General features: G+C 51.5%; 1 protein-coding gene across 1 annotated transcript; it reads right to left on the bottom strand.

Annotated features, from left to right (window-relative positions):
- Positions 1-1,995: 1,995 nt before the first annotated feature.
- On the bottom strand, positions 1,996-16,381 carry PEDS1 (plasmanylethanolamine desaturase 1). The gene is made up of 6 exons (XM_066198627.1): positions 16,206-16,381; positions 13,173-13,292; positions 6,345-6,436; positions 4,757-4,901; positions 3,901-4,113; positions 1,996-3,142 (listed from the first exon to the last, which is right to left on the bottom strand). The coding sequence occupies exons 1-6, from the start codon at positions 16,330-16,332 to the stop codon at positions 3,021-3,023; spliced, it is 819 nt and encodes a 272-aa protein (XP_066054724.1). The 5' UTR covers positions 16,333-16,381; the 3' UTR covers positions 1,996-3,020.
- Between the last annotated feature and the right edge of the window lie 632 nt (positions 16,382-17,013).

Consider the following 17,013-nt stretch of genomic DNA (forward strand, 5'->3'; position numbering starts at 1 on the left):
GATCAGCCCTGCTCCTGGGATGCACATAGGGGATCAGCCCTGCTCCTGGGATGCACATAAGGGATCACCCCTGCTCCTGGGATGCACATAAGGGATCAGCCCTGCTCCTGGGATGCACATAGGGGATCAGCCCTGCTCCTGGGATGCCCGTAAGGGATCACCCCTGCTCCTGGGATGCACATAGGGGATCAGCCCTGCTCCTGGGATGCACATAGGGGATCAGCCCTGCTCCTGGGATGCCCGTAAGGGATCACCCCTGCTCCTGGGATGCACATAGGGGATCAGCCCTGCTCCTGGGATGCACATAGGGGACCACCCCTGCTCCTGGGATGCACGTAAGGGATCAGCCCTGCTCCTGGGATGCACATAGGGGATCACCCCTGCTCCTGGGATGCACATAGGGGATCAGCCCTGCTCCTGGGATGCACATAGGGGATCACCCCTGCTCCTGGGATGCACATAGGGGATCACCCCTGCTCCTCCAAGGCCCTCCTGACCACAAGATCCACTCACGGAGGGCAACTGCAGTCCTGCCAAAAGCTGGAGGCCTGAGAGTCCTTCTGAGGGTCCAGAGAGCAGGAGCCTGACCAGACTTCCCCGTGGAGGTGAGACTGAAATCAGAGAGCTTTTAAAACCATTTAAAAGCACTGAACTGAACTGAGTTTAACAGGAGTGCCTTATTCTGCTTCAGCTCTAATCTGTTCCTAATCAACTTAAGACAAATTTTCTTAAGCCAGATTTGCAGCTGTTCAGAAGGATCCAGGCAGCCTTTTGCTCCAGAATTGCCATACTGGTTTTGTGGGAGCATCCAGGTCTCTGCAGGGGTGGCACAGGGACCTCGGGAGCCACAGCCACGTCGTGTGACAGTCACAGAGCCAGGGCTGCCCCAGGAGCCCAGCACAGCATCCACGTGGAAAATGCATCTGGAGATTAGCTCTGTCCCAGTTTCTCATAATTAAGCAAGATTAACAGATAAATAGTCCCAGCAGCCACCAGCATGAGTAGCTCAGATTTGTTTCCAGTAAGGTGATGGCAGCCAAGAGAGGTTTGGGCAGCAGCAATGCCTCAAACAGCACTTGGGAAGGACAAAATTCTGGTGACTTCTGCATCCCAAATCCATTTGTTCCATCCACTGCACCACTGCTGCTCACTTGGCATTTAGACCTGCAGTGAAAAGAGCTCTGAGTGGACCCAGTGCTTCAGGCTGATTTACACAGGAGCCCTGAACATCCACCCAGTGCTGTCCACAGCTCTCCAGAATCAACTGAAAGCATCTGGGGACTCCTACTGAAGTGGAAGAATTCTTTAATGTCAAAGCTGCACGGAGACCTGGTGTTGACTCTGGCAATGGGAACAGTTTCATGTAATGGCACGAAGTTCTCCAAGGGTCTGAACACTCACATGAAATATTTTGTGACCAAATTTTAATCTGCCGAACCCGGCTCAGAGGCATCTGCATTCAGCACTTCCCACTGAAGGACAGTTGTCAGGTCCCAACTCATTCAGAATCCATCCACCACATCTGAAGGAACTGGAGATCAAGGTCAGTCTAAAGCTATGACTCAAACCCATCCTACCCTGCTCTTCAGGAAGAGGCAGTTTGAATTTAACAGGATTCACAGCTAGAGGACGGAACGTACCTTACATCTGATCATCAGAAAGCTTTCAGTCAGGCAAGAATTAAACAAGATCCAAACCACGTTAACTTGATAAAGTGCCTGTTGGATGTTTTTAGAGAAACTTCTTCACCTCAATTCAGTTGGGGCTACACCTCTGCATCCAGAGCAGAATGAATTACTTACACTTCTTGAAAGGTGTAGAAGTCTGGTATCACACAGTGCCAGGCTCCTGAAAGGCTGGCAGATGATCACTCCAACCCAAACAAAGCTGTGACAGGCTGCCAGGTGTCTCAGGTGTTGTGCAACCACTGATCCAGCCCTTGCACTAAGTGCTGCCAGTGCAGCAATGAAAAACAGCAACAAGACTTGAACATGATTAGTATTATCCAACTGCTTTGTTATAAATATATTATATACATTCAAACATCACATTAAAATATTATTCCATTACACCAGAAGAGATTAAGGCTTTATATTATTTACAGAAACAAGCAAGCACCTTAAAAAAAAATAAAAAGAACAAAACACCAGTCATTGACATTTCCCTTCTAACATTACGAGTTTGATACCTTGAGCTCTTGAATACAGCTATTTGCAGTGTGCCCAATGCTAGAACTATTTCAAACATTTATTGTCAGGGTAGGAAACACTTAATAGAAGACTCAGCAGTGAGCACTCCACACGAAGAGACACATGTGTTGTAGGGTGCCCTCCCTCTCCTCCAGAGGCTCCTGAAGTTGAAGGCTTATGCAGAAACTGTTTGCTCAATTCCACGTGGAGAGTAGAACAAGTTTGATTTAAGGGAAACTGAAGACACTTGAGGATTGGTGGCCCCCTGGAGGAGCAGGATTCTCCAAGTCTGTTCCACGTGACACCGATCGGGCTGAACATGATTGTGAAGACAGAGCTGCACGTCCATCGACCACTGAGTGCATTCAACAGTCATGATCTATGTGACAGGCTTCCGCTGCTCCCCCCACCGTCCTCACGCAGTGCCCTTGCACTCCAACACCAAGTGACAAGCTCGTCACCCTTCTCCCTGTAGGTCTTAGGCAAGCAGCTGTTTTGGAAGTGTTCAGAAATGTTGATACAACACACGTTTCCTACGCCCCCACGTGCCCCTGGAGTCCCTCACGGATACAGCGACGAAGCGAGTTCTAAGGTGTAAGCAGACATGGCTACACAGAAAGGTGCTCAGTGAGAGTAATCATCTTCATTTCAAGTATTGTTTTAAGAATTAGTTCTTTTCATTGCAGTCTGTGTTAGCACTTTTTAGTTTGTGCTTTAGAGTCTGTTATTTCTTTGCAGGTCTTGATTTTGGCTGATGGCTTTATTATTTTTTTTTTTTCTTTTAAAAACAACATTGGCAACAAGTTAAGGATTGCAGAAGGCTGGCAAAAGTTATTTGATTTTCTGAGCCCATTTCATGTCATCTGCTCTCGGCTTCTCCCCAGTAAGTCCTTGGATGATGTTTTCCAAGCATCTCCAAAATCTTATCTTCTCTAATGGATAATTCAGCCAACCTAAGGGATTGCAAAGGAAAAAGAGGATTACTTTGTCATAGCATCCAAAGTTCAACCTTTTTTTAATGAGAAAAAAAAAAGCAACCAGCCCAATACTGCTAATAATGGTCAGGCTTAAACTCTCAGGACATAGTAGGACTTAAAAATAGCTCTTTGGGTGGCAAGATTTTTGCCACCATCTGTCAGCTCAGGCCTCTCAATTGTACCATGTTTCTACATGACATTCTGCTAATGAGAATTAGATTTTTTTCTTGGCAGAGGTTTCAAACCCCACACGAACCGTGTGCGGGAGCCAATGACAAAATGAAGAACCAGAGTGGTTTATTTCCAGCTGTCTAATTCACTTGATAACTTATTTAGGATCAGTGCAACACTGGTGCCTGAGCATTCCCACCTGTACGGATATAAAAGGAAGCTAACGCTTTCTGCAAACCTGCCCACTCCTCTGAGACAGAATGAGTGGATGCTGAAAAGCCAGAAGCCATTTAGAAATGAGCATTCCAGAGCAGCTGCAGACATTCTGCTCTTTTGAAGGAACAGCAGCTTTAGTGAACAATCCCCATTAGTGGCCTGAGCTCAGCAAGACCCCACGCAATCAGCTCTCAGCACCACTGACTGCTCCCTCAGGCTCCCTGCAGCTCATCACCAACCTCCCCCCACACTTTTTATGCAAAAAAAGCCCCAAGTGCAGTTTTCCCAAGGGCCTGTGAGAGCACAGCTGAGGGCAGCACCCTGCAGGTGTGCAGGGCGTGCAGTACCCGTGGTGATGCAGAAGTAGGTCTCGTGTGGGGACACGTGGTGGATCCTGTGGTGCTTCCTGGGCAGGATGATGTGCCAGTCCTGGAGGAAAACAACCCAGCGAGGAAGGCCAAAGTAGGTGTGGGACCACTTGTGGATCTGGTTGGTCATGGTGATGAAGATGATGAGGGCAAAGACGTAACAGTCCCAGGGACAGCTCTCACACAGCGCCTCTGCAAAACACCACAGCAGTGTGACACCAGCCAAGGAAAGGCACTTTTCTGCCAGGACAACGCCCTGCCCAGCCACAGCTGCCTGCTGCTGCAGGAACTGCCAAAGGCCTCACCAAAGCTGCCTTGGCAGAGGTGTCACCAGAGCCAGTGAGCCATAAGCAATTCCCAAATGTCACAAGACAGGCTGGGAAGTGCCAGAGTCTGTCAACACACCAGAAACAGGAAGTCAAACTGAGTTTACAAAATTAATTTGATGCTTTAGTTCTTGGCTTCTGGCTTGCACATGAAGTCCTTGTGCACCAAGGTGAGGCATTGTTTTGTGTTACACCCTTTGGAACAATCCCCAGATGTTCTCAGCTTGGTTCCTCTTATTAAAAGAGTATTTAGCATAACTTCTAATCTTCCTTGCACACCCCTCCAGCCCCAGATTCTCTGCTGGGCTGGAGAACCTCACTGTGCCACCTTCTGCCACCACACCTCAAGGGAAACAGCGTTTCCCTCCCTGCTGCCAGGAGCACCACACTTCCAACAGCCATTTCTTGTCACATCACATCCACGGATTCCTCCAAACTTCACACAGACAAATGTCCGCTCAATAGCAACAAGAACACTAAATCCACAGCAGCCAGAAGTGGCAGCTTACCTGGGGAAAAAGACACAAACTTGTATGCCATGTTTGCCAAGGGGACCAGGGTCATGAAGCAGTTGTCTCCGTTGGTCTCTATGAAATCGTGTCTGGTGATTGCTGTGGGGTCAATGTGGTGTTCCCTAAAGGGTCTGATGAAAGCCTGGGAAATTAATTGGACAAACACAAGGCCACACTCAATAATGGTCCTGGAAAAGAAAAAAATAACCCCAACAAACCCCAAAACCCCTCCCATACACTCAAATCTGCTGACTGAGTTGAAGAGAATTCCATAGTACAAAGCACGTAAGCAGGATCCAAACTTTTGTCACGATGACACTTCAGACCATTTGATTTACATTTGCAAAGAAATTCAGTTCCCACACCCAAATCCAGGTTTTCTTTGCTTTTCAGGTTTCTTATTCTGAATTGTCACTTAGGACCTTTAGTAAGTAATCTTAAAGCATCAGCACCCTAATTGCACAGGCAAAAGAAGCCTGTGAAATTCCCTTGTTAAGCAGAATCAACCAAGGAAAAATAAAAAACCCACTAAAAAATTAGAATTCAGCCTACCATATTTATGGGCTACAGATGCCAGCACTAACAGACTAAATGCAAATTAAGTGACTGGACAAAGCAGTGGAAGACAAACAGACCATGCAGAAGTCACCTCTAGGAGTAGAAATCACACCTGAACACACACAGCAATTGTTTTACTGTGTGGGACAGTCAAACCAGTCACTGATTTGCTTTTAACACTTCCAGCACGTCCAGTCTGTGCAAAAGTGCCCTGAGCAGCCTCAGCTCGTGGTTATTTAGTGCAGAATCTCTAGCAGTAGGGTTTTTAAAAATTATTTAAACTGTGCTCCAGAGATACAGGGGCTCAAGACCACCAAGTCTATTGAAGGTGAACAAAACCAAGCCAAACAAACAGTTTTCATTCTGCTGTTGTAGTTCATGTAACTCTGGATAATAACAAGGAGTAGCCCACTTTTCTTTTTTTCTTTAAACAATGATCCCTCTAATATTGCACTGTGAGGAGTAATTAATGAGAGCTATTAAGAAATTCAATTAAGAAAACAGATTGTTGCTTACTAGAGAAGCCAGTGCACCTTCCACGAAGCAACTGGCATTTGTAGCTGCAGGTGTGTAATACATCTCAAATTAAACCTTCAGTCCCCACCATTCTAACATTGCTGTGTTACAACAGGGGCCTGTGGAAGAGGGAACTGGGCAGATTCTCCCTGGAGCAGCCTCATGTTTGACGCGTTTTTAGGGGCTCAGCTGCAGGGACAGCTCTCCAAATCCGTGTTCCTGCCCTTCTGAACATCCCCAGTGCCCAGCCAGCTCCCAGCCCTTGTGGTGTCACAGGCTGTTCCCACAGAGAGCTCTGCAAACACTGGGATTGCAACACTGCCAGCCCCAAGGCGGGTGACAAAAGGGAGCAGTGGCACCTTGCACGTGTCCCCAGGCCAGGTGCAGACACAGCCCTGCCCCAGCAGTGCCCAGGCTGCTCCCTGGGCTGGGTGTGCCACAGAGCCCAGCCCAGCTGGGAGCACAAAGGCACTTCAGAACGTCTTCAAGTTTAGGAATAACCATCTCAAACCTTTCCAACGATGGGCAGCTCCACAGATCCCCAGGTATCCGCTCCCCAGTGGAACAATCCTGAGAGGAAGTCAGCTGTAATAACTCCTGCAACTTGAATGAGACACAGAGAGAGAGAGTCAGACAAACACAGTGTTTTTACTGACTCAGCCACATCTTATTGTTGTACAAGTGCACTTGTTTATCCGCCTCTAACTTAGATATTTACAACCACACGAGATCTACCCAGTCTGAATAAACACATGGTCAGGCAATTAGGAAAAGGAGGTTAGCAAGACACCATTTGGACAGTAACAATCTTCATTAAATCTGTATTTGTGTTTAGCCCACCTCCTCCAGAACAGAAATACCTCCCCTAGTGGGTACCTTTTGCTTGGCTGACCCCTCACCTTTTTCATTTTCTAAAGGGGAGAAGAAATATAAAAGCTCTTTTCATATTATAAAGCAGCCCCCACTGCTGAATCCATTATCCAGTTGGTCCAAACTCTTAAATGCAGCAGGAGACACTGCGTTCTTTATCTGCCCTCTTATTACACTGAAGACAGCTGATTTTATCAGCAGTAAATCTGCCCGTTTGTTGCTGTTTCAGACCACACAGGCAGGCTATAGCAGGGCCGGGTGGGACACAAAAGCGTTTAGATCTGCTCCCAGCAGCTGAAAGGGCAAGCAGCCTGCGTTCAGGGGAAGATATCCAAACAACACTTCCCTTTGCAACGACTCAAATGCCATTGTCACTGAGGTAATGCCCCCATTAGCCTGCCTGGCCTCCAGCTGCTGCATCTTCCCACTGAAATAACTGCAGGAACAGCAGCGCAAACGGAGGCAAAACACTGCCGGTTCGATAGATGCTCCTCGTGCTGCTCTGATGTCAGCTGTAAAGGGAAGAATGGAGGGTGCCTGGAGCAGTGCATTATACTAAAGCAATCGGGGAAAAAAACCCAGCTACCAGCAGTCTTGTTCCAGCTGTAGCGCAGCAGGGTGTGCTCACTCCTCTGTGCTGGTGGAGGGTGAGTTACACAAGCAGCGTGGTGACACCGGGTGTGTGTCTGTCCCCAGCCCAGAGGGCACATCCCACTGCTGGGCTCAGCACCCTCACAGCCAGCACTGCCTCATGGACACGGCAGGAGCAAGGCACAGGAGCTCAGCTGCCGCTCAGAGCTGGTGGCAGATCCTGCTGCTCTGTCATCAGGGCTGGGAGGGTGACAGGACATGGACAGCCCAGAGCACGGGTGAAGCGGTAACCACAGAGTCAGAAAAGGCACGGTAACCCCAGCCCAGGTGTAGGACTGCAAACGGTGGATTCAGCACTCAGCACAGCATTAGGGGAGTGCTGACCCACACACACCAGCTTTCCCCAGCACACTGGGAGAGGGCTGGGGATCAGCCCAGCCAGGGGTTATCCCCCAGGAGGAGGAGGAGGAGGAGATGCTCAGAGCACACAGGAGGAGGGCTGAAGGACATGAGCTGCAGGACTTGCTCAGAACATTGGGATTTCTTGGTTTGCAGGTAGACTGCAGAATAAGGAGGAGGGAAGGCAGCCCAGCACGAAGGGAGCCCAGAGGTGCACAAATCAGTATCCAAGTGAACACTGGACTCCCACACACCTTTGCTGGAAATGCTGCTCTGTCCCATTTCCCCACACTTGTGGGCACCTCCAGGCACAACAAGGCCACTGAACAGCAGGTGCCTCTCCCCGGAGCAGGACATGGGGCTGGACAGCAACTGCCCCAAACACACCATGGATACAGGGCAGCTCTGTCCTGCTGGTGTCCTGCTCAGACACCAGGGAATGCGTAGGGTTTGTGACCCAGGAAAGGCTCCTCTCCACCGCTTCAGTCAAACTGAGAGAGAACCTGCAAGCTCTGCTCTGGTGGGTGACTCTCAAACCACTTCCCGTGGCCAGGCTGCTCCTGGGGCCTGCGGAAGGAGGAGGCACCACAGGAGCTTTGAGAGACAAAACTGCTCTCCACGTTTACCATTAAAAGTTGTACTGCACTGAAATTTTACGAGCCGAGTGTGATCTTGGCTTTGCATAGACAGAATGATCAAATTGCAACCCGGAAGTCTTACATCAGAGTATACAAAGTTTTGTATTTACTGTAAAAACTCAGTTAGAGCCTCTGGAGAGGAAGAAACCAGGATAAGGTGTTATTAAATAACTTGATGCTATTGTGTAACATCACCGAGAAGTACAGTCATGTTTAATCAGTGACTGTATGAACTGGTTGAACAGCATTAAAAGCTCGGCGTGGCCAACTTCACACAGAAAAAGGCCTTGTTGTCTGAATATCAATATGCCAAAGTACCAGTTGTCTGTCACTCATATGCTTATGAAAGTGAAATGCCTTAGTCACCTGCAGTGCCCATTTAGTGACTTTCAGTTTGATATCATGGCAAGTTCCGAGGCTAAGATAATAACCCCTGGACATTTCAGTAACTATAAACTGTAGCAGCTTGAAAGCGAAAACAGAAGAGGAGTTCATAATTTTGGCTAATAAAGCTGAGAACCTTCCAGTCAGAGCTGGGCCTGGGAGTGCCCACAAGCAGGGCTGGGACAGCAGATGTGTCACTGTGTCCAGCAGCTCTATCACACTGTCACCAGGGTTTCCAACAGCTCCTGGGCCAGGAACAGCCCGGGCTGCCACAGCAGCTCCCCTGGCAGCCTGGCAGTCACCCAGGGAGCACACACCTCTCCCTGGGGCTCCTCCTGCCCCATGTCCTGCCTGCAGAGCTGGCACAGCCCAGGCAGCCTCGGGAAGAGCCACAGCAGCTCTGACACTGCCCTGCAAGCAGGGCCCCGAGGAATCGGGCTCCTGTCTCCTCCAGCAGCACATCTTAAAGCAAAGACTCATCTACAAGAGCACAGCTTGGCTCAGAGTCACCACCTGATAAACGGAATCCTCCAGCCAAACTCTGCTGTGACTTTAAGAGAGCCCCCGACAAGTGGGCAGGCAGACAGAGCTGCCTTTGTCCCCTGGGCACGCCCGTGGGGACACAGATGGGGCTGTCCCTGCAGTGCCAGGGCAGGAGCCGGGGCACACCCTGCTCCACAGCAGCTGCCAGCACGCCCAGGCTCCATCCCCAGTCCCAGGGACTGCTGACACAGTGACACAAGTGCCAGCATCACCTGCTGAGGGCAAAGCAGCACTAATTGTACCAGGTCACTTCGCTTCCAACACCCTCCTTCTCCTCCTCCTCCTCCTCCTCCTGGTGGTGCCCAGCCAGGGGAACCCACCCTGGCCCTGCCCAGGGGATCCCCACAGCCACCACATCTCCCCTGCTGCTGCAACACACAGTATCTCTGCAAAGGGGAACAGAATCCAAGCTCCCTCTCTTTAATCCCAACTCGCCCACTTTCCCTCTTTGAGAGGTGGAAACACAAAGTTACCCACAGCTACCAGGTAACTGAAGGTGACTTCAGGGGTGAGACAGCAGGTGACAAAGAACCCACCCACTTGGAGCAGCACCGAAGTGCAGGATCATTTTCCTTTGCCAGCTGAGGTTTCTGGTGGAATTTCAAGCACCTTTTAAAACAAAATTTCATGTGGAAACTCATTCTAATGCACACAATAAATGCAAGATGAAGTGACATCCTCGGAGCTGGGAGGCAGCAGGATGTGGACACCACGTGCCCGGCGCTCACTTCAGTCAGCACGGACATCTCTGGGGTGGTTTTTCTCCAACGTGTGCCACAGTTTTCGTGTGTCCCACACTCAAGTGTCTGGCTCTGCAATGCAGCTGACCAAGGGCAGCCCTGCAGAGCTGCTGGAGCGACAAACAAAGACCTTCTGGGCCTTAATGAGATCCACTTTCTATTCTGAAACTGCACTAAGTGATTTCTTCCCGTGTGCTCTCTCTGGCTAACCCACAACCTCTGCAGTAATGAAATATGTACCTCAAATGGGTTAAAAAAAATCAGTTGCCCATCTTTCAAGAGAGCAGTAATTAATTGTAACTTGCATCACGTCACAAGATGTTCCTAAAGATATCTGCCCTATGTAGGGCAGTTCTTAGGAATACAAACAGGTTACAACACAAAGTTCACGCCTTTTTTTTTTTTCTATGACTGCAATGAACAGTCCCTGTCATGAACAAATGTGGCCGCAGATAACAGTGAAATGTCTGAAACAAGCCAAGCAACTTGGAAAGAAAGGGTTTAAAAATCTATCCAAAAATAGGAGGAAGGAGAGGAAAACGAAAACCAGGATTCATGCTGTAACTTGCCAAACACTTTATCTCGACGTTATTAATATATGAACCATATGCTCAGCTGAGGTATATTGAATGTGCTGGACACCACAAGCTCACCTGAAGGTATGAGAGCTTTCAAGCCTGATGTTACACATCTTGGTGAGGCTTTTCTGCTTACCACACAAGAATCCTTCTGCCAGCCCTGTCCCTGGCACTAACAACCTTCAATTACAGTGGCAGAGGCTGCTCTGGCTCCGTGGCACTGCTGGGATGTTGTCCTGCTGCAGTGGGAAACACGGGGGTGTTGAACTCCCTCACAGCCCCACTCCCAGCCAGGGCTGCCCCAGTTAACTGGGTGTTTGTGTGCATGCAAATAAAACACCAAACCCAGAGCTGCACAACCCTCAGCCTGCAGAAAGAGGAACACTTTTGCCCAGCAGCTGAGGATATCCAGAACATGACTGGAGTTAGCACAAACCACCACAGAAATCCGTCCTCTGCCCACTCTTTTTCTTTTCTTCTTTATGGTGAGGAGGGGAAGAAAACTGTCTCTCATCTCTGCTGAGAGAAGACACGAGAGCCCCGTGGCACTTCCTGCCCAGCAAGCTGATCTTTAGTCAGCAGGACATGACACAGCGGCGAAGCAGCTCTGAACCTGGGCATGGAGGTGTCCCCTGGGCATGGAGGTGTCCCCTGGGCACGGAGGTGTCCCCTCGGTGCTGCGCTCCCTCGCAGGCACAGAGTGACTCAGCACGGCCACCACCTGCCTCCCACACTGCCCCAGCACACGGGGAGGGCTCGCAGGGCTGAGACACCAGTGCCTCACTGCCAGCCACAGGAGACACAGAGCCCTCCTGGCTCCAGACTGCAGATCCTCCGAGAACCCCAAGGTTAAGGTGTTTACAGCATTACTCGTGTGCCTTTAAAGGCACAACGAAGGAAGCTGTGACACAGCCTTTAATTACAGACACGGGGTTTAGGCTCAGTGAAATGATGCAGGATGTTCAAACCACTTCATTTCCTAGGAGAAAACATGTATTTACATAAGAGCACACAGAGATTTCCCCATGCAGTGAACAGCCCACTGGAACAGGGACCCCTTTCAGATCCCCAAAGACCCGGCAGGAACTTGATCCAGAGCTCCATCTTTATTAGCAGAATGTTTATTCTGTGACTTCAGCTCAAAGGTCCATATTCCAAACCAAGTCTGAGGGAAGCTGTTAAGGGAACACACCTCGTCCTGTGGGTGATTCAGGATTCCCAGCAGCAAATCCTGAGCCCATGGAGCTGCTCACGTATTTAGGAATCAGGACTCTTATGGATATGACTTTCACAATATGCAATAAAACCTAATAACCACTGTGAGCTACAGACACCATTCACACATCACCTGGAGAAATAATGTACTGAAGGCAGCAAAACAAGATAGCCTGAAGCACTTACTGTTTTATGGCACTCGTTTTTGTATGCACTATCAGTTATTTCCACACCACTTTATTTACACAGAATCCAGATTCTGCTACCTTAATCATTCACTACTACATAAATAACACTATCAGTGAATTGGCTGCTTTATCAGTTCAACTGGTAACCAGGATATCAGAGGACTCCAGCTTTTATCAATATTAAGGCTGAGATGAAAGGCAGGTGCAGACAGATTGCAGCACAGGTTAACCATCACTGCTGATTCTCCTGTCTGGGCTGGCCTCACCCCTGAGGAGCAGATCCCATGTCCTGTTCTCTCCACCCAACACCTCCACCTCAGCAGCTGAGAGCAAGACTGAACTAGGCCAAGGGAGCTGCCGAGAGTCACAGTGGGGGACCCTGCTTCCCCCCAGCCCCAACAAAGCCCAAAACCTCTGCACAGACACCAGGAATCACCAGGCCCCAGCTCTGGCAGAAATTCAGAGCTTCTCTCATGCACCACTGCTGGGACCTCCTGCAGGGTTTGGGTTTGGTTTGTTTGAAGCCATCAGCAATGCACAGCACTGATGGTGAGCAAGTGCCATTCTCTTCTAAAACACACACCACACACGGTTTATAGGGAAGCTTTTCTTTTCTAAAGCACAGGAGCTGAACATTCCATCAGAATCCTCCACTGGGTCTTACTCTCCTCCACAGAAGAGGTGGAATCAACTTCTCTTATACCCCCGGAAGAAGTCGTCATCCAGGATAAAGGCCAACATCACATCCTGGCATGAGAGCATAGTTGCCCAAAATTCTTCTGTTCAGACTGCAGTCCCCAGAAATGAAACCACTCTGATGCCTGAAGCACCTTTTATAACATTTCCCTTGAGCTTTTGCTTTCTGAAAAGTCCTTGTGAACATTTTTGCCGACCAAGGCATTTCGTCTCCAGCCCTGACCATTCCGACAGCTCTTTTCCTTCCCAACAGCCCTGACCCTTTCAGGGACTACCCAAGAACCCCAACCACACACAGCTACATCCAAACCTCCCTTCCGAAATACTGAGAAGCCGCTGAAATGGAAAGACAAAGCAGTAACACATTTTGCAGAAGGTCTCACACACAAATGTCCCTTTCCCTTTCCAAAAGCAAGTCAAGCCTAAAGGATCCCACATTTGCTTCCCACACCACAAGAGCCTTGCCCTGAGCAGGGCAGCAAACAGTTCCCACTTACAAATCCCAACGAGGACCGAGGGCGTGTGCTCCAGTCGCAAGTAGAAGAGGAGATTGTAAAAATTGAAGCAGATCAGAGAGAAGCACAAGATGACAGAGATCCATTCTTGTAATCTCTTTCCTGATGGGAAGAAAAAAAAAAGGGGGAAAAGAATATTTTACTTTTATCTGAGAGGACATTCTGAAGCCTGAAATAACCGAGACAGATCATTCTGCTGCCTGGATGACTTGCTCCATTTGTCTGACAGGGAACTGAAACAGAAACTTAATCCACAGGAGGTGCACACATTTTGTTAAATGACATTGCAATTCCCCAAGCCACTACTAACCTCTTCCCTCTGCCCTTGTCCAGTTAACAGGGCCAAATCAGACATCATCTCACACTGCCCTAGTTTCCCTCTCCCTGAGATTGCTGGCATAAAGTTCCTCCACGTCACAACTTTTCTCCATTTGCATTTCATCCAATATTCAGTGTTGCTGGAAGGGCTGAATCTGGGAACAAATTCCTGGCCTCAGACATATTTAAATCACCTTGTGGTCGGTAATATTTACAAGCTCTGAGATTTTAAACAAAGCTGTTGCACTGACAGGAAAACGCAGCATTCTGTACTTTGGTGGCCCTGGAGTGGCTTGTCTAACGTCACAAGTGTTCCCCTGGAGCATCTCCCTGAACTGTTGTCTCGTCTGTGCCTCCCTGCTCCCAGCAAAGGCTGGGAACTCTCAGCTACCCCGAGATGACAAGGGACAGAACAAGAAAAGAGAAAGAACTGGCACAAATCCTCTGCTGCACCTCGCTGTACCACTTTGTACCTCTATAGAAAATAATTTCCTGCCTATAAAAAGGGAACAGGCACATCAGGGCACGGTGACACTCGGAGTATCAGATTAGCACAGAGAGCTGCTCCCTGCTCGTCCCTGCTGGATCCCCACGAGCACAGGGAGCACTCAGGGTGAGACCTGCAGGATTAGGGCACAGAAACAGACCTTTAATACCCAAGGCCAGGGAGATCGGAACTGCCACCAGAAGGGCCGGGGCTGCAGGCAGCTCTAAACACCCTCAGGAGCTGCCAGGCCAGCCCCTGCCTGGTTTAGGGGTCAGTCAGCACTGCCCAGAGCCCCCTCCCCACTCCCTGTGGCCAGGCAGAGCTCGGGCAAGGCTCAGGGAGGGCTCCAGAGAGGTGGCCGTGCTCTCCCAGGAGCAGAGGCACACTCAGGCCTGGCACGTGTTCAGCTTCTGTCCTACTCCTCCTCCCTGCTGACCTAATGCCTGATCAAATTTCTCCTCCTAAATGCTAAATCAAGTCCTCCTTCTCAACTGTACCACGCAGTGAGCAGGGGAACAGGAACACAAATGGAGGATCAGCCTTATCTCCAATGTGCCTGCAAGGGAATATTTGAAAGTGTGAACAAAGACTTGGGCAGGTCAGTTTTAGAAGGGCCACGGGTAGATAAATTAACACCCTCTGCAGCAGCAGAGGAGAGAACAGGAAAATTAAATTAAGACACAAGAACAGCCTTATTTGACAGCAGCATCAGGTCACAAGGTGGGTGATTCCATAAAGAGATCCCTGGAGTAATGAAAGTAAGAGTTAATTAACACTCACTTCCCACATAAGAAAACCACACCCCGATTAGAGGAGCTAAGTGGGTAGATCCTCGTGGAACAATTAGCTGGGTGCTGCAAAGGAGGCTGGCTGCTCTGCTGAGCTGAGTGTGTGCAAACACCTCTGAACACAGGCATCCAGGAGGGCTGCTGAGACATCCAGGCTCAAAAACGCAGCCCCAGCTCTGCACTGGGAGGGCAGAGCAGCAAGGAACTGAGTCAGCGCTGATAACTGGTGTTTAAAGGGCACTCAAATCCCAAAGTGTGTCCCGTGGGAAGGAAGGGAGGGCCACAGCTACAGTGTACAGGGAAATATTCCAGTCCTGTTCACTCTGCACAATTCAATGCAATCCCCATTCTGATGAATTCAGAATTTGAACATGATACATATTCTGGCATTGCTTATGTAAATTATTTATGTAATGCCAGAAGAAACCTGCATATCTAATACACCCTGAGCCCTGTGACATAGCACTGTACGTGTGCCACAGCCAGGGAGAAGAGCAGCAAGCTCTTCAGGGAGGAAAATCCTTTCCCTAGGAGCCAGAGCAGTGCTAGAGTCACAGTGACTGTTTTTGTGTGAAGCCCAGGAATCAGCCCCGGATGAAAGGTGTCACACAGACCTCCTCGAGGCAGGCAGGAGGTGAAAGAAACTGAAACGGGCTGACCTGCCCCAGTCACACAAAGCAACAAAGGCCTTGGACTCCTTATCATCACATGGCTCTGTGCAGCAGGAACACCTCCTCGCGCAGGAATTGCCCTGGATGTGCAAGCTGGGCTCAGCTGATCTGCTGGAAACCACAAGACGCTGAAAACACATCTTCCCTTCCCTAATTCTTCACCAGAGAACGGATTCACCGGGAATGGCAGCAATACCCAGCACTGCTCACGCTGTGAGCTAAAAACAAATGCTTTTTCCTTTAAGAAGAAGCTTGCAATCATTCCCACAGCATGGCCAACCAGTCATTTAGCGATCACTGAAATGACAAACTGAAGCTTGTCTCAAGAGTTCCAAGCTTCAGGAAGGGCGAAAGAGGAATTCCAGCATCCCTGTGGCCCTTTGTGAGGTGCCAGGCCTGGAGATCCCGGGGTACCTCACCGAACAGACGCTCTGAGGGCAAAGCCGCTGCTGTCACCTCGTGCTGCGACCACATCTGCCCACCTGCGCCCGGAGGGGAAGGTTCGCTATTTGCCTGCCGGCTTCGGCGAGCAGAACGTCCATTCCGGGCAGTTTGTGGCTGGAAACGCTCCGGCCCGCAGCCCCGCTCCGAGCCCCGGGCCCCCGCCCGCCCTTCCGGGGCCGGGGAGAGCCGGGCCCGAGGGCAGCCGGCCGGGGGAGAACCGGGCCCGGGGAGAGCCGGGCTCGAGGGGAACGGGTCCTGAGGGAGCGCCCGGCCCGAGGGCCCCGCCCGCCCGCCCGCGCCGCCTCACCTGGCGAGTAGAGCTCGGCCAGCTCGCGGGCCCCGGCGTGCTGAGCGCCCCAGCGCCGCCCGCCGCCCTCGGGCTCCTCCGCGGCCTCGTCCCGCGGCGCGGCGGCCGCGGGGCCGCTCTGGGCCATGTCCGGCCGCGATGGGCGCGCAGGGCCCGCGGACCCGCCCGGCAGCCACGGGAACGGGCCGCGCTGCGCCGGGGGGGGCGGGCGAGCCGGGCCCCGCCCCCGCCGCCTCCCGCCAATCGCCGGCGCCGCAGCGCGACGTCCGGGCCAATGGGCGGCGCCGCCCGGCGCGCAGCAGCCAATGGCGCCGCGGCACGGCCGGCGGCGCAGCGCGGGGCGGGGCGGGGCCGGGGCGGGGCCGGGCAGGGCGGGGCGGCGGGCGCGGTCCGGTGCAGGAGCGGAAGCGGGGCCGGGGCGGGGCCGGGGCGGGGCCGGGCAGGGCGGGGCGATGGGCGCGGTCCGGGGCGGTCCGGGCAGGGAGCGGAAGCGGGGCCGGGGCGGGGCCGGGGCGTCCCGGTGTTCCCGTTGGCACCGCCCCCTCCGCGCGGTGCCTGGCGCGCCCTCTGCCGGCCCGGGCCGCTGTTCCCGCCACAGCGGCGACAATGGAGCCGCTGTCGGTGCCTTTGGTGGCCCAGCCCGCGGCCCCGCCCGGCTGGGCCAAAGGCTCCCGTGCTCCCGGTGCTGGAAAGTAAAAATGACAGCAGCTCGCTGCTCGTACCGCCGCGGTTAACCGGGGCTGCCGGGACGCTCCCAGTGCGACAGGCGGCCGCACGTGCCCGGTACGGGTGTGTAAGTTAGAGGAAG

Source organism: Chamaea fasciata, unplaced genomic scaffold (genome assembly GCF_029207755.1).
Source record: "Chamaea fasciata isolate MVZ Bird 193981 ecotype frontalis unplaced genomic scaffold, bChaFas1.0.hap1 SCAF_17, whole genome shotgun sequence".
NCBI classification, from domain to species: domain Eukaryota; kingdom Metazoa; phylum Chordata; class Aves; order Passeriformes; family Sylviidae; genus Chamaea; species Chamaea fasciata.

Coding starts and splice junctions, on each gene's coding strand:
- PEDS1 (XM_066198627.1), bottom strand. CDS start 16,332: ATGGCCCAGAGCGGCCCCGCGGCCGCCGCGCCGCGGGACGAGGCCGCG. Junction 4,902..6,344: donor AGCTGCCCATCGTTGGAAAG/GTTTGAGATGGT, acceptor TTAATTTCCCAG/GCTTTCATCAGACCCTTTAG. Junction 3,143..3,900: donor CTACTTCTGCATCACCACGG/GTACTGCACGCC, acceptor GCAATCCCTTAG/GTTGGCTGAATTATCCATTA.